We start from the raw sequence: 25,540 nt of genomic DNA, 5'->3' as shown, positions 1-25,540 counted from the left end.
ATTAGACCCACCAGCTGATGTGTATTAGACGTGTGAGGTCGTTTGTTTACTCTTGAATATCGGCAAAAATTTAACATTTCCGCTACTTTGAGCTCAGTTTCAAGCCATTTCCAATGCTAAAACCAATCAAAATCATCTCTATTTCTGTAATATGTCTTCCATTCTATCAAATGAGACCAAGAAATCGCAAATACAACTATAAAAAACATACGAAAAAACACTGCAAAGTTGCTGTTTTAATCGAAAAATCATGATTTCATTTTTTTTCTCTCATTATGCACAGTGTGCTGCAGGATCTGTTTTATGTGGTGCACACATACCACATAGATGTATTCTCTCATATCTAGGCCCAAATGTACCACTCACAGTTTATCAGAGTGAGCTGAGCTCATGGCGTAGATCTACGGTTTGGACCCTGAACGTAAAGCCGTAGATCTACGGGACGGACCCTGAAAGGGTTAAAAAAAAAAAAAAATTATTTTCTCTTATGAAAAGATAGAGAATCTTTTCCCGATCATAAAGACACCAAAAGTTTGAAATTTGATAGAAAACTTACGGAATTATGCTCTCGCAAAGTTAACGGTCTCGGCAATGTTTACGCATCGGCGATTTTGCCCACTTTGAGCCCCATTTTCGGCCAATTTCACTGTACTAGTCGACAAAAAACATGAATATTTCGCTAGAACTCCATTTTTTCTATCGAATGGGTGCAAGAAACCACTCATTTATGAAATTCAACTATCCAATACAGTGGTCAGAATATAGCAATTTTGCCAATTTCACACAAATTTCAAAAGATGCCAATTTCCGAATAGGGTCCAGAATAAACAAGAAAGACATTCCTGGCACTAAAATGACATTTCCTCTGGTCATTAGTCACGTCTCAAGGCCCCTCTTATATTCTTTTGCTTTCCACTTTGAATTTTTATTCTCACAAAAAATTGAAGATTTACTGTTATGCAGACTACTGCATTAGTGTAAGAAATGGTATAAATATTATTGGTGCACTTGTGAAAGAATATTAGACTCACCAGTTGACGTGTATTGCACGCTTGGCACAATTTGTTTACTTTTGAAGTTTGGTAAAAATCGAACATTTCTGCTACTTTGAGCTCAATTTCAAGGCACTTTTCTTTGTAAAACCAGTCAAAATCATCTCAATTTCTGTAATATGTCTTCCATTCTATAAAATGAGACCAAGAAAACTAGAATACAACAATAAATACCATACGAAAATACACTGCAAAGTCGCTGATTTATTAAAAAAAAATGGTCAAAGTTTTTTTTTTCTCATTATGCACTGTGTGCTGCAGGATTTTTTTTAGACTGTGCGCACTGACCACATAGACCCATTCTTTCATATGAAGGCCTACCAGCTTTCTCCCACTAGATTTGAGGCCGCTAGAATTTATGAGTACTAGTACGTCAAAAACCCCTACACGCAAGACGTACTAGTACGACGAAAACCCTCAAAGGGTTAAAGATAATAAATACACCCCACAGTAGAATAAATTAACATAAATATGAGATGTGGTAGCCAGATGACTTGTACAAGTGATGGCAAGAATAACGTTTTCTCTAGTCCAACATCAGAGAAAATGTGTTACTGGGGTAACTGTAGAAAATTATTCCTTTTTGTATGCCTTCACACAGAGTGTCATTTCTTCTAAAAATGGTGTTACATGAGAATGGGAGAGTTCCTCTTTATTTATTCTACCGTACGAATGTAGAGAGAACTTGTACATAATGTAACTTGTACACAAACCAGACGTGTTCACCTGGTTTGTTTACAAAACTGGTGCATGCCTGGTTTGTTTACATAACTCCACGCCTGTCCTCTCTCATGTATTCATTCTCTCTCTCATTTATTCGTTTTATCTCGTTTACTCACCTCTGACCCTACATTAAGACAACAAATATTTTAAGGTAAGCAATGAGTGAACTGTATATGCATTTTATCGCTCTGGGACACTTAAATATCATAGGATATTGTGTGTGGGTGGGGTGGCCTGGTATGGTAGCCTGGATGGCTACCATACATACCACACTTGGTTTCTTACAATAAATACTACTCATCTCACCCTAGATTAAGACTACAACTATTTTAAGATAAGTAATGAGTGTACTATATGGGTATTTTACTTTTTTATTATTTTTTAATGCCTAGTTCTAATGTTAACTTAATATATGTTAGTGTAAACTTATCTAGTAATTATATGCATTTATAAGTGGAAAAAAAGGGTGTTCCATTTTACTGCAATTTCCGCTTTTTGGCGGTAGCCTGGAACCTAACCTGCCATATAAGTGGGGCCCTGCTGTACATAGAGTGATAGTAGTGACCTGAAGAGTCAGATGAGATATGGTGAAACTAATTCTGGGTAGATTGATGACAGCTTGGACAAATATATAACTGAGAGGCAGAATTCAAGAAGAACCTGTCTAATATGGGCCAGTAGGCTTGCTGCAGTGTTTCTCCATACTGTGATCTGTTGTTACGTGGGACAGCGATGAACAAGTGTCTTGGCTTCTACAACCTGTGTTGTAGTAGTTATTGTTCTGGTTGAAGATGTTTGATATACTGATTACTGATGATTCCAGAATCCTGTGTTTTTAAGTGTCTTGTAGTTTAACAATGAGATAAAGAATAAAGATTTTATTTCTTTTCAAAGGTTATAATGAAGAACATCACTAGTATGGAACACCACTAAGACAAAACCATGGCTGGGGTATACACAATCCTTTACAAAGACTGTGACTAAATATTATATTTGGGAGAAACATCAAGAAACTTCCACACTCACATTTCTGAACACAAATATACTAGCAGAATGGACCACTTCAATAATGCTGTGTTTCTGACAGACTTCCCAACCACCTGATCAATTGCAATAATGTACGACTCATTGTTAAACTAGAAGACACTTCAAAACGTAGGATTCTGGCATCATCAGTATATCAAAAAACTTCAACCGGAGCAATGGCTTCTACAACATAACCTCTTACCAAGGCACTTCTTCATCACTGTCCCACATAGTATGGAGAAACACTGCAGGAGGCCTACTGGCTCATACTAGATTGAATTCAGCCTCTCCTCAGCTCTATACTTGTCCAAGCTGCCATCAGTCTACCCAGAATTAGTTTCACCATAACTCATCTGACTCTTCTGGTCACTACTATTACTATATGTATACACATCCTTTCTCCCCTGTAGACCTATTTGCTGATAATTAAGACACATATGCAACAGTTATGTATCTTTACTCTGAAATGTTTAACCTACAGAGTAGGCTTCTTCAGTTGAATATAGAAGAGGCAACAGAAGCAGTACACATGTAAAGACTATGTAATCAGTCCATCACCCTCAAAGCCATAGTTTTGAGATGGTCAGTCCCTCAGCCAGAAGAAGAGTTCTCCATAGTCTGGAACAATGTGAAGCTGAAGCAACAGAATGGAGACTTATATATAGGTGCTCCTCACTTTACAACCTAACTGTTTAACGACTGCTCGGACTTATGACCAGCTCTCCAACCAGTACGCAAACCTTAGTAATGTATATTAGAGCTGATTTCCTCTATTCTGTTTATAACAGAATATACTAAATATACTAAAAAATGTTATAAATGGTGCAAAAGTGACAGTAAAACAATATCTAAAGACTAACTCACTTACCGACCTACTCTTAGGAAGACAACTCGGTCGTTAAGTGAGGAGTAGATGTACTGTTAAAGTTGAGGTGCATATAATAACCTTGATGACAAAAGAGGTAGAGTCCACTAGTAGAAGTAACACTGTAATAAGTGAGAGGAAGTGTAGCAAGTCTACTGGGTAGGTCCCCTTCAAATCCAACATTTCTCACTCACTACTAGTAACCAGGCAATAAAGTCTTTGAGGGTAATGGACTGATTAGTTACATTGTCTTTACATATTCATTGTTTTTGCTGCCTCCTCTGTATACGACTGAAGAAGTCTACTGTGTCAGCAAAATGTTTTGGAATAAAGATACCTAAATGTTGAACATGTGTCTTAATAATTAACTTCTGAGAATTATATGCCATTATTATATTTACATATCTATTTGTGACAATAAAATCCCCTGTATGGGAGAAATACTGTCAGTAAGGGACTCATTATGCTGCATTTTTCCTTTCTTCCATCTCTCTGAGAGAGATAAAGTGTTAACACATTCACTTGAGCAACATTCTTGGCTAATATTAACATGATACTCTCCAAGTGAGATAAAAGTACAGTGGACCCCCGGTTAACGATATTTTTTCATTCCAGAAGTATGTACAGGTGCCAGTACTGACCGAATTTGTTCCCATAAGGAATATTGTGAAGTAGATTAGCTCATTTCAGACCCCCAAACATACACGTACAAACGCACTTACATAATTGGTCACATTGGGAGGTGTTCGTTAAGCGGGGGTCCACTGTATTAGCATATGTATTTGTTATGAATGAATGTGAAGAAAATACATAAAGATTTTATTGTAACAAGATGTTTTCCTTATTAACCTAAAACACCTAAGAGAGGAACTTTATGATTACATTTTGGTCCATCCTGGACCACTGTCAAGTCACAATGGTTCAGGATAGACCGAAACATCGTCATGAAGTTCCTCTCCTATGTGGGGGTTTTTTGGGTAATTATTTCAGCCACAATACTGTGACTTTTTTATTCTTCGAGATACGTACTTTAGTCTGTGTAGAGCTTTAACAAGTCACACAAGATACGAAATACAGTAAATCCTTGATTTAACGGACTTCAGAAATACGTGACAAAATCCACAGGGTAACCATTAATTTTGAAACAATGGGCAAAGTGTGTTGGTTACAGAACCATCCGTTAATGTTATGATTATGGTGAAACAATCTCACCGCCATTCACTACAATGACCCTAACTGGCCATCTTCTCTTCCCTATTAGTGCTTTACATCAAAGATTTACTGTACATTCAAGAGGAGATGTAGAGGGATACACAAATAACCCACACACAGGAGGAAGACTCATGACTATGTTTTGGTACAATTTCGACCATTAACTAGTTATGCAGAGGAGTGAAGGATATATATATACGAGAGGGGGGCGGGGCTGCGTGAATGAAAAGAAATTGTGAGGAGGATGAAGAGGATAAGGAAAAGTACGAGGAGGAAGAGGAAGACGAGGTGTTGGTGTCTGGTATCTAGATTTTATGGTGGTGGTGCAAATGGCAATGGTAGTGTTGGCAGTGATGGCAGCAACAGCAGATGAAGAAAACCATGCAGAGATGAGGAAAATGAAATCATGGGAATATGATGAATTGTGTCTTTTTGTACCAATACAGCAACTTCACCAGTCAATGGCATTGACATGTCAACTGGTTCCGATTGCTGTATTTTGAATGACTTGATGATGCTCCATACACAGCAAAATGTGGTCCCAATAAAAGTTTCTTATAAAAAAATATCCTTTCTGCATTGTCACCAGTCTGTTACTAGGATCAGTGAATCAATCTCATGGTAATGAGACCAACATAAGTTGTTTTGGATGTATGATAAAATTAATAGGAGAATTTGGGTATCAAAATATTCCATCAAAATAAACAATAAACTATGGTGAATTAACCTCAGGTCAGAAAGCTTGGGATAACTGCAGATACGAAGTGTTTTGGAGTTTGAGCCAACAGCATAGAAGCGACCGGATGGATGGAATTCTGCACAGCGCACAGCTTGCACATCCTCGAGGGATGTGACTGCCAGGAATCTGGGCTTGGCGTCCCCATCTTTGTTGCCACTCTGAAAAGGAAAAAGACATTCAATGAAACACAAAAAGTATATACTATAAAGAATAAAAAAATCATATCATGGCTGGAACATTCACCAAAAAACCACACAAAGGAGATGAACCTTATGATGCTTTGGTCCATCCTGGACTACTGTGAAGGTTCTGGCAGGCCTCACTTTACAGTGTTTCACTATTGCAGTGCTTCTCAATTATCCCCATTCTTCATTTATTCAGACTTCCTACAATAAACATATTCACCGCTCACTATAAGCCAAGAACAAAAATATTTTAAGGTAAGTAATATTTTAAGTAAGTAATGTGTGTGTACTCTTACGAGCCACTGTTTTTGACGTATTTATATTCCAAAATTGTAGCAGCTTCAAATCATGCAGGAGAAAGCTGGTAGGTCCACATGTGAGAGAATGGGTCTGTGTGGTCAGTGTGCGCAGTATAAAAAAAAATCCTACAGCACGCAGTGCATAATGAGAAAGAAAAACTCCGACCGTATTTTTGGATTAAAACACTGACTTTGAGGTGTATTTCATATAGTATTTATGGTTGTATTCTTGTTTTCTTGCTCTCATTTGATAGAATGGAAGACAAGTTACAGAAATAGAGATGATTTTGATTGGTTTCATGATGAAAAGGCCTTTGAAATTGAGCTCAAAATAGTGATAATGTTAAATTTTTGCCAATGTTCAAGAGTAAACAAATGATGTCCTTGCCCAATAAGTGACCAACTAGCCATTCTAACACACAGTCATGAATGGGTTGACATTATTCATACAATTATTATAATAATGCAGCAGTCTGCATAACAGTAAATCTTCTATTTTTTGTGTGGATAAAAATTCAAAATAGAAAGCAAGAGTAATATAAGAGGGGCCTGGAGAGTTTATCTGGAGAGAGTTTCGGGGGTCAACGCCCCCGCGGCCCGGTCTGTGACCAGGCCTCCTTAGGTCAGTGTCCCAGGATGCGACCCACACCAGTCGACTAACACCCAGGTACCCATTTTACTGATGGGGAACATAGACAACAGGTGGAAAGAAACACGTCCAATGTTTCTACTCTGGCTGGGAATCGAACCCAGGCCCTCACCGTGTGAAGCGAGAGCGTTACCACCAGGCCACCAGAGCCCGAGACGTGACTGATGAACAGAGAAAATGTTATTTTAGTGCCAGGAATGTCTGCATTGTTCATTCTGGACCCTATACAGTGGACCCTCAGCTAACGATGGCATCAGCTAACGATACATTTTAACGCAAAAATTTTGCCTCAGCTAACGCTAAAAAACTCACCCAAAGCAATTCGTTCGAGACGTGTCCACGTGTGGCCTGAGCGAGCCTCAGTTGTCCCATGGGTGCCAGTGTTTACATCCACGCATCCATCGCATCCACGCATACAATTGGAACATTTCATATTATCACAGCGTTTTTAGCAGGAGATACCATCTCTCAAGCGATCATATGTAAAAAGGGTGGGAAATACGTACTATCGTACCACGGTCAGCTGTTGCTGAAACATGGTGAGCTGCTGCTGCACCACGGTCAGCTGCTGCTGCACCACGGTCAGCTGCTGCTGCACCACGGTCAGCTGCTGCTGCACCACGGCCAGCTGCTGCTGCACCACAGTCAGCTGCTGCTGCACCACCATCAGCTGTTTCTGACCAACATGACTCATCCCAAACCTGTCCATCCAGCCCTGCCGTCATTGTTTACAAACCAGGGTGGCCGGTTGCATGCATACATTCGATACATTTTGTATTATTCCATTGTTTATAGCGCTTGTAACTGCTAAATAAGCCACCATGAGCCCAAAGAAAGCTTCTAGTGCCAACCCTAGAAATACCCTAGAAATATGTACTATCGTACCACGGTCAGCTGCTGCTGCACCACGGTCAGCTGTTGCACCATGGTCAGCTGCTGCTGCACCACAGTCAGCTGCTGCTACACCACCGTCAGCTGCTGCTACAACACCGTCAGCTGTTGCTGCACCACGGTCAGCTGCTGCTGCACCAAAGTAAGCTGTTGCTGCACCACGGTCAGCTGTTGCTGCACCACGGTCAGCTGTTGCTGCACCACGGTCAGCTGTTGCTGCACCACGGTCAGCTGTTGCTGCACCACAGTCAGCTGCTGCTACACCACCGTCATCTGTTGCTGCACCACGGTCAGCTGTTGTTGCACCAAAGTCAGCTGTTGCTGCACCACGGTCAGCTGGTCCTAGTGGTATTAAAAGAAGAAGGGAAGTAACCCCGGAAAAGGACTTCCTACCTAAAGTCCTAATGGAAGGGGATTCCCCTTCTAAACATTACCAACTTCCACACTCTCCCCTCTTCCCATCCCATCAATCACCACCAGATCTTCAATAAAGGTAAGTGTCAGTTTGTGTGTATTAAAATTAATATTTCATGCAGTCAAAAATTGTTTTTTTTTCATACTTTGTGGTGTCTTGCACGGATTAATTTGATTTCCATTATTTCTTATGGGGAAAATTAATTCAGCTAACGATAATTTCAGCTAACGATGAGCTTTCAGGAATGGATTAATATCATTAGCTGAGGGTCCCCTGTATTGAAATTGGCAAATTTTTCAATATTGTGAAATTGGCCAAATTGCCAGTTTCTGACCACTTTATTGGGTAGTTGAAATTGGTATATGGGTGGTTTCTTGTACAGTGGACCCCCGGTTTGCGATACTAATCCATTCCTGAGAGCTCATCATGAGCCAAAATTATCGAAATCAAATTAATCTGTGCAAGACACCCAAAAGTATGAAAAAAAAAAATTTTACCACATGAAATATTAAGTATAATGCACACAAACTGAAGAAGACATGCACAGTTTGTAGTACTCTACTAACAATAGAATACATGACACTTACCTTTAATGAAAATCTGGTGATGATTAATGGGATGGGAGGAGGGGAGAGTGTTGAAGTTGTTAATGTTTAGAAGGGGAATCCCCTTCCATTAGGACTTGAGGTAGCAAGTCCTTTTCCGGGGTTACTGCCCTTCTTCTTTTAATGCCACTAGGACCAGCTTGAGAGTCACTGGACTTTTGTTGCACAACATATCTGTCCATAGAGGCCTGTACCTCTCGTTCCTGTATGACTTTCCTAAAGTGGTTCACAACATTGTCATTGTACAGGTTGCCAACATGGCTTGCAGTAGCTGTGTCAGGGTGATTTTCATCAAAAAAGGTTTGCACTTCAAGCCACTTTGCACACATTTCCCTAATCTTTGAAGTAGGCAACTTCTTCAATTTCTCTATCCCCTCCTCCGAAGCAGTTTCCTCAGGTCTGGCCTCTTGCTGTTGAAGTGATCTAGCAGCTCATCAGTGGTTAGTTCGTCATTGTCTTCCTTCACCTACTCTTCCACATCCTCCCCACTAACCTCCAACCCCAAGGACTTCCCCAATGCCACAATGGATTCCTCAACTGGAATAGGATTCCCAGGGTTAGCCTCAAACCCTTCAAATTCCTTTTTGTCTAAACATTCTGGCCACAGTTTTTTCCAAGCAGAGTTCAAGGTCCTCTTAGTCACTCCCTCCCAAGCCTTACCTATAAGGTTTACACAATTGAGGATATTAAAGTGATCCTTCCAAAACTCCTTTAGAGTCAATAGAGCATCTGTGGTTGCTTGAAAGCACCTTTCAAACATAGCTTTTGTGTACAGTTTCTTGAAGTTGGAAATGACCTGCTGGTCCATGGGCTGCAGGAAAGGAGTGGTATTAGGAGGCAAAAACTTGATCTTAATGAAGCTCATGTCCCCAGAAAGTCGCACTGCCAAGTCTGTAGGATGACCAAGAGCACTGTCTAATACCAGGAGGCACTTAAGGTTTAATTTCTTTTCAATTAGATAATTTTTCACATTGGGGGCAAATGCATGGTGTAACCAGTCATAGAAAAAGTCCCTAGTGACCCATGCCTTACTGTTTGCACTCCACAGCACACACAAATTAGCCTTGAGGATATTCTTTTGCCTGAATGCTGTGGGAGTTTCTGAGTGATACACCAATCAAGGCTTCACTTTGCAGTCACCACTAGCATTGGCACACATCAGAAGAGTAAGCCTGCCTTTCATAGGCTTATATCCTGGGAGTGCCTTTTCCTCCTGAGTAATGTAGGTCCTGCTTGGCAATTTCTTCCAAAACAGGCCTGTTCTGTCCCAATTAAACACATGTTCAGGTTTCAAGTCTTCACTGTTTATGTACTCCTTGAATTCCTTCACATATTTTTTAGCTGCTTTTTGGTCTGAACTGGCAGCCTCACCATGCCTAATCACACTATGTATGCCACTACAATTCTTAAATCTTTCAAACCAACCTTTGCTGGCCTTAAATTCACTCACATCAGCACTAGTTGCAGGCAATTTCTTTACCAAATCGTCATGCAACTGCCTAGCCTTTTCACAAATGATCGCTTGAGAGATGCTATCTCCTGCTATCTGTTTTTCATTTATCCACACCAATAACAGTCTCTCAAGAACACTTGTGGTCGCTGCTTCGTAATCACAGTTGCATCTTTTGCAACAACAGCTTCCTTGATTGCCGTTTTCCTGCTCACTATAGTAGAGATGGTTGATTGGGGTTTTGTATACAACCTGACCAGCTCCGACACACGCACTCCACTTTCGTACTTTGCAATTATCTCTTCCTTCATTTCAATAGTCATTAGCACCCTTTTTCTTGAAGGGTTGGCACTAGAAGCTTTCCTGGGGCCCTTGGTGACTTATTTTGCAGAAACAAGCACCAAAAACACTGTGATAATATGGAATGTACCAAATGTATCCTTAGATGCAAGCACACTGGCTGGCTTGTAAACACTGGCACACACGTGGACACGTCTTGGACGAATCGTGTATACTGGGTTTTTTAACAGGAACCGAGGCAAAATTTTTGCGTTAAAATGTATTGAATACCGAATTTATCGGATACCGATGGCATCACGAACCGGGGTCCACTGTACTCAGTCGATAGAACAAACTGAGCTCTAAAGAAATAGCTATGAGTTTGGTCGACTGGAACAACGGAAGTGGCCAAAAATAGGGCCCAAAGTGGGCAAAATTGCCGATGCGTGAATATCGCTGAGATCGCTAAGTTCACAGAGTGTAATTCGTAAGTTTTCAATCAAATTTCATACTTTTGGTGTCATTACCATTGGGAAAAGATTATCATTTCACAAGAAAAAAATAATTTTTTTTTTTAAATTCTTCGACTCTGAGAGTAAGTTTGTGAGCAGGTGTCTCGACAGTCAAAGGATTAATATATGATAGTGTAAACATGTTATCAGGCTTTTATATGCATTTTAAAGTGAAAAAAGATTATGTTTCATTTTACAGTGATCTTTGCTTTACAGCAGTAGCCCAGAACCTAATCTGCATACAGGAGGGCTCATCAAAAAAGCCCTCCTGTATGCCTTCTTGATGAGCAATATACAGTGGACCCCCGGTTTTCGGTCGGTGTGGAAATCAGCCAATTCGGAAATCAAGCACTTTTTTCAGTGAAATTCCCCACCCCCCGGATTTTGTGCATCCGCTCAGAAATCGTTGGTACCAGACACATTCACCTGGGCCACTCATACGTTTGTGACTCACTCCTGGGCACATTAAATGTCTTATTTTAGGTTAATATAGATATTTTCATTAATCCATCTATGACATTTTCTTCAAAATTATAGAAGAAACACATTACATAGCATACAAACATGCCTTTGTTACTCGTTCACTAAGAGTGTCCCTCTAGTTTCAACGCCATCGTTATAATACTAATGCATAATAATAATCACTCTTGGGCACATTAAATGTCTTATTTTAGGCTAATATTTTCATTAATCCATCTATGACATTTTCTTCAAAATTATAGAAGAAACACATTACATAGTACACAGCATATAAACACGCAATGTTTATATGCTCTTGAGTGGTGAGTCGGGTGGAGGGTAAACATTACGTTTTCTCTGATTCAGCATTAGAGAAAACTGTGAATTTGGCATCTGGCCCAGTCACCGCCCTTCATATGTGTTTGTTTACAATTCTCAGCATGAATTATTCATTACTTCTCCCTTTGTTTATGATGGCATCTAAAGGTAGTTGTTAGAAATGATTAAACTCAGTGAACATGGTAATATGTCGATGGTAATAATATGGCTCTGTTCTGCAGCGTAGGTAGCCGGTAGGTGTAGCCCAGAGGGACTACATACGTCTACTTACATCTACCGGCTACCTACACTGACTTCCTACAAATAAATACTACTCACCTCTCGCCCTACATTAAGACTACAAATATTTTAAGGTAAGTAATGACTGTACTAACCACTGAAGAGCTGCAACACTCTAGTTATTCTCTAAAAAAATTATTTTCGGTTAATATTTTTGGGTGGCAGAAACAGATTACAGTGGTACCCCGAGTTTCGTACAGTTCCCAACTTGAACAATTATGTAAGTGTATTATTGTAAGTGCTTTTGTAAGTGTAATTTTGGGGGTCTGAAACAGACTAATCTAATTTACATTATTCCTTATGGGAACAAATTCGTTCGGTAACGGCACTCAAACAGTCTTCTGGAACAAATTATGGCTGAAACTTGGTGTACCACTATAATTGGATATACATTATTTTTTATGGGAAATATTACTTCGGTTTTTGGCCATTTCAAATTCAGCCCAACCTTCTGGAATGGATTATTTACAAAAACCAGGAGTCTACTGTACTACATACTAGTCAGAGAGCCCATTGTAAGTCCGGGTCATTGGTAAACGAGTATGTCGCTAAGTGAAGAGAGGCTGTACTGTATTACATTTCCAATGTTTTGGTTGGTACACTGATGTAACTGTTCTCAGACAGTAAGCACCTAATATATGTACGTACAGTACATTTGAACACCACCATACTTTGCAAGTTCACAGTCTACCAGATATATGATATAGAATTCAAAATTTTATCCAGGTTAAACTTTACAGAGTGGTCAAAAATATAAACAAATCAGTCAAAAAACAGTGTGTGAGACAGTGTCTGTTTAACATTGCGAAGTCATAAGTTATGTCAAGTTGCAGAAGTCTACAGGATAAAACTGAATTTATTATTCTTACAAGATGATAGTGAAAAATATACAGAAAAAACTCGTATCCACAGATTTGGTATCTGCGGTTTCAGTTACCCACGGCTTACCCCGGCCCAAAAATAACCTTTAATTTTGCTTAATATTGGTCTCAAAATGCAAAATTGCAGCAGAGGTTTCCTGCCCTCACAGCCCAGCCTAGGGTCAGGCTTCCCTGTTGACTGCCTGTTCTACCAGGCTGTTGTTGTTGGCAACACTCTGGCCCACATAATTGTGACACCTGCTGTAAATTATTGAAACCATGCTAGCTTAATAAAGGTATGGTATACACTACTTATTTAGTTAGAAATGTAATTTATATGACCAATTATGTAAATCAATGAAAGTTCAGGAGATAAAAATTAGAATACAAATCTAATTTTTAGAACTAAATAGCTGATACAATCAAAATTAGCCTACCAAAGTACAGTGGACCCCCGGATAACGATATTATTTCAATCCAGAAGTCTGTTTGGGTGCCGTTGTAGATCGAATTTGTTCCCATAAGAGATATTGTGAATTAGATTAGTCCATTTCAGACCCCCAAAAATACACCTACAAAAGCACTTACAAAAATACACTTACATAATTGGTCGAGTTGGGAGCTGATCGTTATGCGGGGGTCCACTGTAAATACAATAGGCTTAAATAATAGTGTAGGGGCATAGCTTACCGTGGCAGGATCCTCCATGGTTCCCATGTTAAGACAGAGAGGCTGTGGTAATCTGCCACAAACACACACCAGATGCTAAACTCACTTTGTTTTGATCAACTATAAATATCTCTTACAGGTTTTCTGCAAACACTTTCACTGATATTCAGATCCTTGTTTCATTACAATGAATGGTGTTCATTCATACCACTGGAAAAGTTATTTCAAGTCTGGTATTTCACTTCTCTCTGGCAGTGAACGATGGATGAACGATGGTGCGAACCAACAGGCAGTGAGAAAGGCACTGTTTGTGAAGACACCTTTATTATCACTTGTAATTTAATTTATGACCTTTCCTGAGCCTGATCTCAAACTGTAAGTTTACCCAATAAGGTCGTGAATGTGTGTTTTTGTATATTTGATAAATCCACCAGTCCTGGATGAAACCCCACTATAAACTACATGGTATGGTGATACCAATAAGTGGAAAAAGACACTTATGTACACATCAGATAATTTATTAAAGGAAATGAACCGAAGAATCCATTCAAGGTTAAATGTTTTCATTAATAAATGTTGTAAACTGTACGTAAGTGCCTTTCTTCCACATTGTTTTGAAGGCTTCTCTACAAATACAGTATCATCCTCCATGAACAGAATCACACAACGAAGATAATACAAAATGAAGCATCAACTTAGTCGACAGATAGCCACTGTGCTTCAGTCATCAACAGTGATAACTAATAACAATAAATGCAAAGCCACGACTATAACTTCAAGACAACAACCAGCCAAGAGGATACCTAAAAATTTTCTTGTCAAGAGCTGCTACACTCTCTAAACAATGTTTTTTTATAACAGACTAAATACTGCAGGAGAACACCAGGTTCTTCATTAAGCTTACACTAGGCTTACACTTGGTAGACAGCAACCACCCAGGGAAGTACTACCGTCCTGCCAGATGACTGTGAAACAGAAACCTGTAACTGTTTTGCATGATGGTAGGATTGCTGGTTTTCTTTTTCTGTCTCATAAACACGCTAGATAACAGGGATATCTTGCTACTCCTACTTACATTTTGGTCACACTTCACAGACACGCACATGCATATATATATATACATACATCTAGGTTTTTCTCCTTATTCTAAATAGCTCTTGTTCTTTTTTATTTCTTCTATTGTCCATGGGGAAGTGGAAAAGAATCTTTCCTCCGTAAGCTATGCGTGTCGTATGAGGCGACTAAAATGCCGGGAGCAATGGGCTAGTAACCCCTTCTCCTGTATACATTTACTAAAAAAGAGAAGAAGAAAAACTTTATAAAACTGGGTTGTTTAAATGTGCGTGGATGTAGTGCGGATGACAAGAAACAGATGATTGCTGATGTTATGAATGAAAAGAAGTTGGATGTCCTGGCTCTAAGCGAAACAAAGCTGAAGGGGGTAGGAGAGTTTCAGTGGGGGGAAATAAATGGGATTAAATCTGGAGTATCTGAGAGAGTTAGAGCAAAGGAAGGGGTAGCAGTAATGTTAAATGATCAGTTATGGAAGGAGAAAAGAGAATATGAATGTGTAAATTCGAGAATTATGTGGATTAAAGTAAAGGTTGGATGCGAGAAGTGGGTCATAATAAGCGTGTATGCACCTGGAGAAGAGAGGAATGCAGAGGAGAGAGAGAGATTTTGGGAGATGTTAAGTGAATGTATAGGAGCCTTTGAACCAAGTGAGAGAGTAATTGTGGTAGGGGACCTGAATGCTAAAGTAGGAGAAACTTTTAGAGAGGGTGTGGTAGGTAAGTTTGGGGTGCCAGGTGTAAATGATAATGGGAGCCCATTGATTGAACTTTGTATAGAAAGGGGTTTAGTTATAGGTAATACATATTTTAAGAAAAAGAGGATAAATAAGTATACACGATATGATGTAGGGCGAAATGACAGTAGTTTGTTGGATTATGTATTGGTAGATAAAAGACTGTTGAGTAGACTTCAGGATGTACATGTTTATAGAGGGGCCACAGATATATCAGATCACTTTCTAGTTGTAGCTACACTGAGAATAAAAGGTAGATGGGATACAAGGAGAATAGAAGCATCAGGGAAGAGAGAGGTGAAGGTTTATAAACTAAAAGAGGAGGCAGTTAGGGTAAGATATAAACAGCTATTGGAGGATAGATGGGCTAATGAGAGCATAGGCAATGGGGTCGAAGAGGAATGGGGTAGGTTTAAAAATGTAGTGTTAGAGTGTTCAGCAGAAGTTTGTGGTTACAGGAAAGTGGGTGCAGGAGGGAAGAGGAGCGATTGGTGGAATGATGATGTAAAGAGAGTAGTAAGGGAGAAAAAGTTAGCATATGAGAAGTTTTTACAAAGTAGAAGTGATGCAAGGAGAGAAGAGTATATGGAGAAAAAGAGAGAGGTTAAGAGAGTGGTGAAGCAATGTAAAAAGAGAGCAAATGAGAGAGTGGGTGAGATGTTATCAACAAATTTTGTTGAAAATAAGAAAAAGTTTTGGAGTGAGATTAACAAGTTAAGGAAGCCTAGAGAACAAATGGATTTGTCAGTTAAAAATAGGAGAGGAGAGTTATTAAATGGAGAGTTAGAGGTATTGGGAAGATGGAGGGAATATTTTGAGGAATTGTTAAATGTTGATGAAGATAGGGAAGCTGTGATTTCGTGTATAGGGCAAGGAGGAATAACATCTTGTAGGAGTGAGGAAGAGCCAGTTGTGAGTGTGGGGGAAGTTCGTGAGGCAGTAGGTAAAATGAAAGGGGGTAAGGCAGCCGGGATTGATGGGATAAAGATAGAAATGTTAAAAGCAGGTGGGGATATAGTTTTGGAGTGGTTGGTGCAATTATTTAATAAATGTATGGAAGAGGGTAAGGTACCTAGGGATTGGCAGAGAGCATGCATAGTTCCTTTGTATAAAGGCAAAGGGGATAAAAGAGAGTGCAAAAATTATAGGGGGATAAGTCTGTTGAGTGTACCTGGTAAAGTGTATGGTAGAGTTATAATTGAAAGAATTAAGAGTAAGACGGAGAATAGGATAGCAGATGAACAAGGAGGCTTTAGGAAAGGTAGGGGGTGTGTGGACCAGGTGTTTACAGTGAAACATATAAGTGAACAGTATTTAGATAAGGCTAAAGAGGTCTTTGTGGCATTTATGGATTTGGAAAAGGCGTATGACAGGGTGGATAGGGGGGCAATGTGGCAGATGTTGCAAGTGTATGGTGTAGGAGGTAGGTTACTGAAAGCAGTGAAGAGTTTTTACGAGGATAGTGAGGCTCAAGTTAGAGTATGTAGAAAAGAGGGAAATTTTTTCCCAGTAAAAGTAGGCCTTAGACAAGGATGTGTGATGTCACCGTGGTTGTTTAATATATTTATAGATGGGGTTGTAAGAGAAGTAAATGCGAGGGTCTTGGCAAGAGGCGTGGAGTTAAAAGATAAAGAATCACACACAAAGTGGGAGTTGTCACAGCTGCTCTTTGCTGATGACACTGTGCTCTTGGGAGATTCTGAAGAGAAGCTGCAGAGATTGGTGGATGAATTTGGTAGGGTGTGCAAAAGAAGAAAATTAAAGGTGAATACAGGAAAGAGTAAGGTTATGAGGATAACAAAAAGATTAGGTGATGAAAGATTGAATATCAGATTGGAGGGAGAGAGTATGGAGGAGGTGAACGTATTCAGATATTTGGGAGTGGACGTGTCAGCGGATGGGTCTATGAAAGATGAGGTGAATCATAGAATTGATGAGGGAAAAAGAGTGAGTGGTGCACTTAGGAGTCTGTGGAGACAAAGAACTTTGTCCTTGGAGGCAAAGAGGGGAATGTATGAGAGTATAGTTTTACCAACGCTCTTATATGGGTGTGAAGCATGGGTGATGAATGTTGCAGCGAGGAGAAGGCTGGAGGCAGTGGAGATGTCATGTCTGAGGGCAATGTGTGGTGTGAATATAATGCAGAGAATTCGTAGTTTGGAAGTTAGGAGGAGGTGCGGGATTACCAAAACTGTTGTCCAGAGGGCTGAGGAAGGGTTGTTGAGGTGGTTCGGACATGTAGAGAGAATGGAGCGAAACAGAATAACTTCAAGAGTGTATCAGTCTGTAGTGGAAGGGAGGCGGGGTAGGGGTCGGCCTAGGAAGGGTTGGAGGGAGGGGGTAAAGGAGGTTTTGTGTGCGAGGGGCTTGGACTTCCAGCAGGCATGCGTGAGCGTGTTTGATAGGAGTGAATGGAGACAAATGGTTTTTAATACTTGACGTGCTGTTGGAGTGTGAGCAAAGTAACATTTATGAAGGGATTCAGGGAAACCGGCAGGCCGGACTTGAGTCCTGGAGATGGGAAGTACAGTGCCTGCACTCTGAAGGAGGGGTGTTAATGTTGCAGTTTAAAAACTGTAGTGTAAAGCACCCTTCTGGCAAGACAGTGATGGAGTGAATGATGGTGAAAGTTTTTCTTTTTCGGGCCACCCTGCCTTGGTGGGAATCGGCCAGTGTGATAATAAAAGATAATAATAGGCACTTAACTAAGCTTCAGTAACTGTATGCAAATCTTTGCACCAAAAAATCATCATAATACATTAACCAACAAAACTTTGATTCATCATAGATATGAAAAAGACTAATTCAAATTTTCACTAAAATACGATGAGAATTTTTTTTTGTAACTCACTGGCCGTCTCCCACTGAAGCAGGATGACCCCCCCACCCCTCCCGAAAAAAAAAACCATTCACCATCATTCATTCAATAGCTGTCTTGCCAGAAATGAGTAAACATCAAAACTGTCTTTGTTGCTAGTTGCAGCACTACATAGTGAAGGTGAACAGAACAAGTTCAAAAATATTGCTATATTCATCATGCTCAATTGAACAGAAGCAATAATTGTTTATACAGTGGACCTGCGGTTATTGGCCGGTTTGGTCATCGGCCAACTGGGTTATCGGCGGGTTTTTTGGCGCCCGGTTATCGGCCGTTTTGGACACGTCCATCTGCCGGCTGGGGCAACTTGCGCTTCAGTTTGGCTTTGTCTCTCGGTGACTGAGGAAGCTTCTGCTCATACATCCAAACACCTCGCTTGTTTACCATTGTTTTTAGTGGTTTTTCTTGCAGTGCAACTGTGAAATAAGTAAAGATGGCTCCAAAGTTCCTGTGGTAAAGAAAGTGAGAAACACCATGGAATTTAAGCATGAAGTGATAGAAAAGTTTGAGAGTGGTATGAAGGTGGTGGAACTTGCCAGGATGTACAGCAAGAATAAATCAACAATTACATCCATCCTGGCAAAGAAAGAACAAATCAGAGATGCTAATGTTGCAAAAGGAGTAACTTTTCTAACTAAACAAAGGCCACCAATAATGGAAGAGATGGAAAAGTTATTATTATTATGGATTAAGGAAAAAGAATTAGTGGGAGACAGTGTTGTGGAGTCGATCATTTGTGAGAAGGCAAGACAGTTGCATGAGGATCTTGCAAAGAAAATGCCTGGAACAAGTGCTGCAGTTTGTGAATTTAGGGCCAGCAAAGGGTGGTCTGATAGATTTAAGAAGCATAATGGCATACACAGTGTTGTAAGGCATAGTGAAGCTGCAGGTTCTGGCAAATGTGTAGCTGAAAAGTATGTTCACGAATTTCAGGACCATGTAAAGGCTGAAGGATTCGAACCCCAATTGTGACGAAACAGGCCTGTTTTGGAAGAAAATGCCAAACAGGACCTACATTAATTAAAGGAAACGTTTTGTCACGAGTGGCTTCTTCTACAGTCCTGAACTGTACATAAGGACCTACATTACCCAGGAGGAAAAGGCACTGCCAGGACACAAGCCTATGAAAGACAGGCTTACTCTTTTGTTGTGTGGTAATACTAGGGGAGATTTCAAAGTGAAGCCTTTACTCATGTATCACTCAGAAAATCCCAGGGTGTTCAAGAAAAACACTGTCATGAAGAATAGATTGTGTGTGATGTGGAAAGCTAATCATAAGGCATGGGTCACATGGCAAATTTTCAAAGAGTGGGTTAATGATGTGTTTGGCCAAAGTGTGAAAAAATATCTCCTGGAAAAGAAATTGCCACTCAAGTGCCTCCTGGTACTGGACAATGCTCCTGCACATCCTCCAGACTTGCAAGACCAAGTGTTTAGGGACTTCACTTTCATCACAGTGAAGTTCTTGTCTCCTAACACCACTCCTCTCCTCCAGCCTAGGGACCAGCATGTCATTTCTAACTTCAAAAAACTCTACACAAAAGCAGTGTTTCAAAAGTGCTTTGAAGTGACCTCGGACACTCAGTTGGCCCTAAGACAGTTCTGGAGGAATCACTTCAGCATCTACAACTCCATAAGCCTTAAAGGAAAGTCTTGAGAGGGAGTGATTTCCAGGACTTTGAACTCTGCTTGGAGAAAACTGTGGCCAGATTGTGTCCAAGAGAGGGATTTTGAAGGGTTTGAGGCTGACCCTGACCCTGCTGACCCTGTGGACTCTATTGTGGCACTGGGGAAGTCCCTGGGGTTGGAGGTGAGTGGTGAGGATGTGGAAGAGTTGGTGGAGGACCACAGGGAAGAGCTAACCACTGAAGAGCTGCAAGAGCTTCATCTGGAACAGCAACAGACTGCAGCTGAGGAACTTGCTTCAAATGAGGAGGAAGAGGAAGTGAAGGAGGTGCCTTCTTCAGAGATTAAAGATGTGTGTGCAGTGTGGACCAGGGTGCAAGCTTTTGTAGAGAAACACCACCCTGACAAAGCTGAAACAAGCCATATCTGCAACATGTTTAGTGACAAAACCCTGTCCCACTTCAGAGAAATCTTAAAGAGATGCCAGAAACAGAGCACTCTGGAGAGCTATTTTGTGAGACAGGGGTCCAGTGACTCTTAAGCTAGTCCTAGTGGCATTAAAAGACAGAGAAGGTAAGTAACCCCAGAGAAGGCTTTGCTACCTAAAGTCTTTATGGAGGGGGATTCCCCTTCCAAACACTAACTCTTTCCTCCTCCCTAACTTCCAGAAGCCAGCATTAGCCTTCAATAAAGGTATGTAATACTTACATAATTGTTGAAAAAATAATTTTTTTTTGTGAATATTTTTGTTTGAAACGGATTAATTGTATTTCCATTAATTCTTATGGGAAATAACAAAAAAAGGCACAATACCGTGACTGGAACGATACACAAATAACCCGCACATAAAAGAGGGAAGCTTATGACGGTTTTGGTCTGACTTGGACCACTTACAAAGTCACTTTGTAAATGGTCCAAGTCGGACCGAAACGTCGTCGTAAGCTTCTCTCTTTTATGTGCGGGTTATTTGTGTATCTTATGGGAAATATTAATTCGGTTATCGGCCGACTTTCTGGAACGGATTACGGCCGATAACTAGGGGTCCACTGTATATGTATGTATGTATGTATGTATGTATGTATATGTATGTATGTATATATATATGTATGTATGTATGTATGTATGTATGTATGTATATATATATATATATATATATATATATATATATATATATATATATATATATATATATATATATATATATATATATATACACACCTACCATCCGACTTACGACCGAGTTCGGTTCCGAGAAACCGGTCGTAAGTCGAACTTTACTACTGAATATCAACAAAACATTTTTGTAATGACTTTATTTTATTGTTTTATTTTGGTATTTCATGTTTTACTTTACTTTTTATGTTGTTAGTACTGTATTTTATACTGTAAGGTTTAGGATAAACACTGTGTACAACACAAATAGTTGTTTATTTCCCAGAAATTTGGCACAAAAAACTTGGTCGTAAGTCGAGTGGTCGTAAGTCGAGCAGGTCGTATGTCGGATGGTAGGGGTGTGTGTGTGTGTGTGTGTGTGTGTGTGTGTGTGTGTGTGTGTGTGTATGTGTGTGTGTGTGTGTGTGTGTGTGTGTGTGTGTGTGTGTGTGTGTGTGTGTGTGTGTGTGTATATATATATACGGGTGTAAAGCACCCTTCTGGCAAGACAGTGATGGAGTGAATGATGGTGAAAGTTTTTCTTTTTCGGGCCACCCTGCCTTGGTGGGAATCGGCCAGTGTGATAATAAAAAAAAAATAAAAAAAAAAATATTTTTTATTTTTTATTATCACACTGGCCGATTCCCACCAAGGCAGGGTGGCCCGAAAAAGAAAAACTTTCACCATCATTCACTCCATCACTGTCTTGCCAGAAGGGTGCTTTACACTACAGTTTTTAAACTGCAACATTAACACCCCTCCTTCAGAGTGCAGGCACTGTACTTCCCATCTCCAGGACTCAAGTCCGGCCTGCCGGTTTCCCTGAATCCCTTCATAAATGTTACTTTGCTCACACTCCAACAGCACGTCAAGTATTAAAAACCATTTGTCTCCATTCACTCCTATCAAACACGCTCACGCATGCCTGCTGGAAGTCCAAGCCCCTCGCACACAAAACCTCCTTTACCCCCTCCCTCCAACCCTTCCTAGGCCGACCCCTACCCCGCCTTCCTTCCACTACAGACTGATACACTCTTGAAGTTATTCTGTTTCGCTCCATTCTCTCTACATGTCCGAACCACCTCAACAACCCTTCCTCAGCCCTCTGGACAACAGTTTTGGTAATCCCGCACCTCCTCCTAACTTCCAAACTACGAATTCTCTGCATTATATTCACACCACACATTGCCCTCAGACATGACATCTCCACTGCCTCCAGCCTTCTCCTCGCTGCAACATTCATCAAAATATATATATATATATACATAACTTCAGAGATCTTGACCTTCTCCCCCCTCCCTTACTACTCAATATCTATCTGCTGTTGAACCTGGTGGTCAGTGCCCCTGTGGCTAGTCCCAGACCAGGCCTCCTGGTTGATGGTCTTATCAGTCAGGTTGTTGGTGTTAGCAGCAAGTAGTCCAGTGTAGTGTAGCAACCTGGTACCTTCCCTCTCAACAAATACAGTACTTCAGAGTATTGGAACCTTTCTTTTTAATAAAAAATACAACTAGGGATAACTGATCATAGTTGACGGCATCCAGCAGTCTTGAAATTGATGGACTGAACACATCGACTTCAGGCTGAAGGACTTATTACCTAAAACTTTTCCTCATCCACTGTTCTTCCAACTGAACTAAAGTTGCCATTGGATGGTGGCATAATGGTGGATGCATAAGCACCCACCACACCACCACACCACCCACCACCACACCACCCACCACCACACCACCCACCGCCACACCACCCACCACCACACCACCCACCACCACACCACCCACCACCACACCACCCACCACCACACCACCCACCACCACACCGCCCACCACCACACCACCCACCACCACACCACCCACCACCACACCGCCCACCACCACACCGCCCACCACCACACCACCCACCACCCACCACCACACCACCCACCACCACACCACCCACCACCACACCACCCACCACCACATCACCCACCACCACACCACCCACCACCACACCACCCACCACCACACCACCCACCACCACACCACCCACCACCACACCACCCACCACCACACCACCCACCACCACATCACCCACCACCACACCACTCACCACAACATCACCCACCACCACACCACCCACCACCACACCACCCACCACCACACCACCCACCACCACACCACCCACCACCACACCACTCACCACCACAACACCCACCACCACACCACCCACCACCACACCACCACACCACCCACCACCACACCGCCCACCACCACACCGCCCACCACCACACCGCCCACCACCACACCGCCCACCACCACACTGCCCACCACCACACCGCCCACCACCACACCGCCCACCACCACACCGCCCACCACCACAACACCCACCACCACACCACCCACCACCACACCACTCACCACCACACCACTCACCACCACACCGCCCACCACCACACCGCTCACCACCACACCGCCCACCACCACACCGCCCACCACCACACCGCCCACCACCACACCGCCCACCACCACACCACCCACCACCACACCACCCACAGCCACACCACCAACCACCACACCACCACACCACCCACCACCACACCCCCCACCACCCACGACCACATCGCCCACCACCACACCGCCCACCACCACACCGCCCACCACCACACTGCCCACCACCACACCGCCCACCACCACACCGCCCACCACCACACCGCCCACCACCACACCGCCCACCACCACACCGCCCACCACCACACCACCCACCACCACACCACCCACCACCACACCACCCACCACCACACCACCCACCACCACACCACCCACCACCACACCACCCACCCCCACACCACCCACCACCCCCCCCCCCACCACCCACCACCACACCACCCACCACCACACCACCCACCACCACACCACCCACGACCACATCACCCACCACCACACCACCCACCACCACACCACCCACCACCACACCACCCACCACCACAACACCCACCACCACAACACCCACCACCACACCACCCACCACCACACCACCCACCACCCCACCACCCACCACCACACCACCCACCACACCACCCACCACCACGCCACCCACCACCACACCATCCACCACCACATCACCCAGCACCACATCACCCACTGCCACACCACCTACCACATCACCTACCACCAAACCACCTACCACCAGACCACCCACCACCACACCACCCACCACCAACCACCACACCACCCACCACCACACCATCCACCACCACATCACCCACCACCACACCACCCACTGCCACACCACCTACCACATCACCTACCACCAAACCACCTACCACCAGACCACCCACCACCACACCACCCACCGCCACACCACCTACCACACCACCCACCGCCACACCACCTACCACATCACCCACCACCACACCACCCACCTGGAGTGTGCTTTGGGGGTCAATGCCCCCATGGCCTGGTCCCAGACAGGCTTCCTGCTGGATGTCCTGATCAACCATGCTATTGGTGCTAACCGCACGAAGTTCAACATAAGCACAACAGCCTGGTTGATCAAGCACTAACTTAAGAAACTTGGTCAGTTCCTTCTTGAAGACAGCCAGAGGTGTGTGGGTGATCCCTCGTATGAAGGAAGACATTAAAAAGTCTTGGTCCCTTCACACTTATTGAGTTTTCTCTTAGTATACTCAATGCTGCCAGCATTTGATAAATTAGACACATGTGCAACTCTTGGGTATCTTTATTGAGGAAACGTTTTGCCACACAGTGGCTTCATCAGTCCAAACAAAGGAGAATCTTGAAGAACAGGAGGGGAGTGAGGTAATCAGTCCCTCAGCCTTGAGTCGATGTGGTCATTAAGGGAATATTACACCGTCTGCCAAGACTCTTAATTTCCTGGAGAATGATTAGTGTGTGCAAATATGGAGCCAATCATTCTAGATGTGCAAATATGGAGCCAATCATTCTAGATCTAATTTTCTATGTGTAGATTATGATGTATCTCTCTCGCCAATGTTCCATGTAATACATATCAGGGGACTTCAAACATTCCCAGTATGGCCGCCGCCGATGTCCCTGTTAATTATTACACTCAGAGTTGTATTACACTCCAAGTTGTATTACACTAAGAGTTGTATTACACTCCCAGTTGTATTACACTACCAGTTGTATTACACTCCAAGTTGTATTACACTCAGAGTTGTATTACACTCCAAGTTGTATTACACTAAGAGTTGTATTACACTCCCAGTTGTATTACACTAAGAGTTGTATTACACTCCCAGTTGTATTACACTACCAGTTGTATTACACTCCGAGTTGTATTACACTAAGAGTTGTATTACACTCCCAGTTGTATTACACTACCAGTTGTATTACACTCCGAGTTGTATTACACTAAGAGTTGTATTACACTCCGAGTTGTATTACACTACCAGTTGTATTACACTCCGAGTTGTATTACACTAAGAGTTGTATTACACTCCCAGTTGTATTACACTACCAGTTGTATTACACTCCGAGTTGTATTACACTAAGAGTTGTATTACACTCCGAGTTGTATTACACTACCAGTTGTATTACACTCCGAGTT

At 42.1% G+C, this 25,540-nt stretch overlaps 1 protein-coding gene across 2 annotated transcripts in view; it reads right to left on the bottom strand.

Moving 5' to 3' along the window:
• The window catches only part of LOC128692892 (WD repeat-containing protein 47-like), a 461,968-nt gene that overhangs the window by 68,307 nt on the left and 368,121 nt on the right, over positions 1-25,540 (bottom strand). The window contains exons 1-2 of one of the 2 annotated variants that reach the window (XM_070104929.1): positions 13,530-13,715; positions 5,606-5,775 (exon numbers count right to left, since the gene is read on the bottom strand). In XM_070104929.1, coding sequence (XP_069961030.1) covers positions 5,606-5,775; positions 13,530-13,556 — 197 coding nt within the window. In that variant the 5' untranslated portion in view covers positions 13,557-13,715. Of the gene's footprint in view, positions 1-5,605; positions 5,776-13,529; positions 13,716-25,540 lie in introns of those variants that run through there. The other variant, XM_070104928.1, reaches the window with a different exon arrangement.

Source organism: Cherax quadricarinatus, chromosome 95 (assembly GCF_038502225.1).
Source record: "Cherax quadricarinatus isolate ZL_2023a chromosome 95, ASM3850222v1, whole genome shotgun sequence".
Lineage (NCBI taxonomy): Eukaryota > Metazoa > Arthropoda > Malacostraca > Decapoda > Parastacidae > Cherax > Cherax quadricarinatus.
Note: the sequence above shows the minus strand (reverse complement) of the source record. Positions and strands in the feature narration are given on the sequence as shown.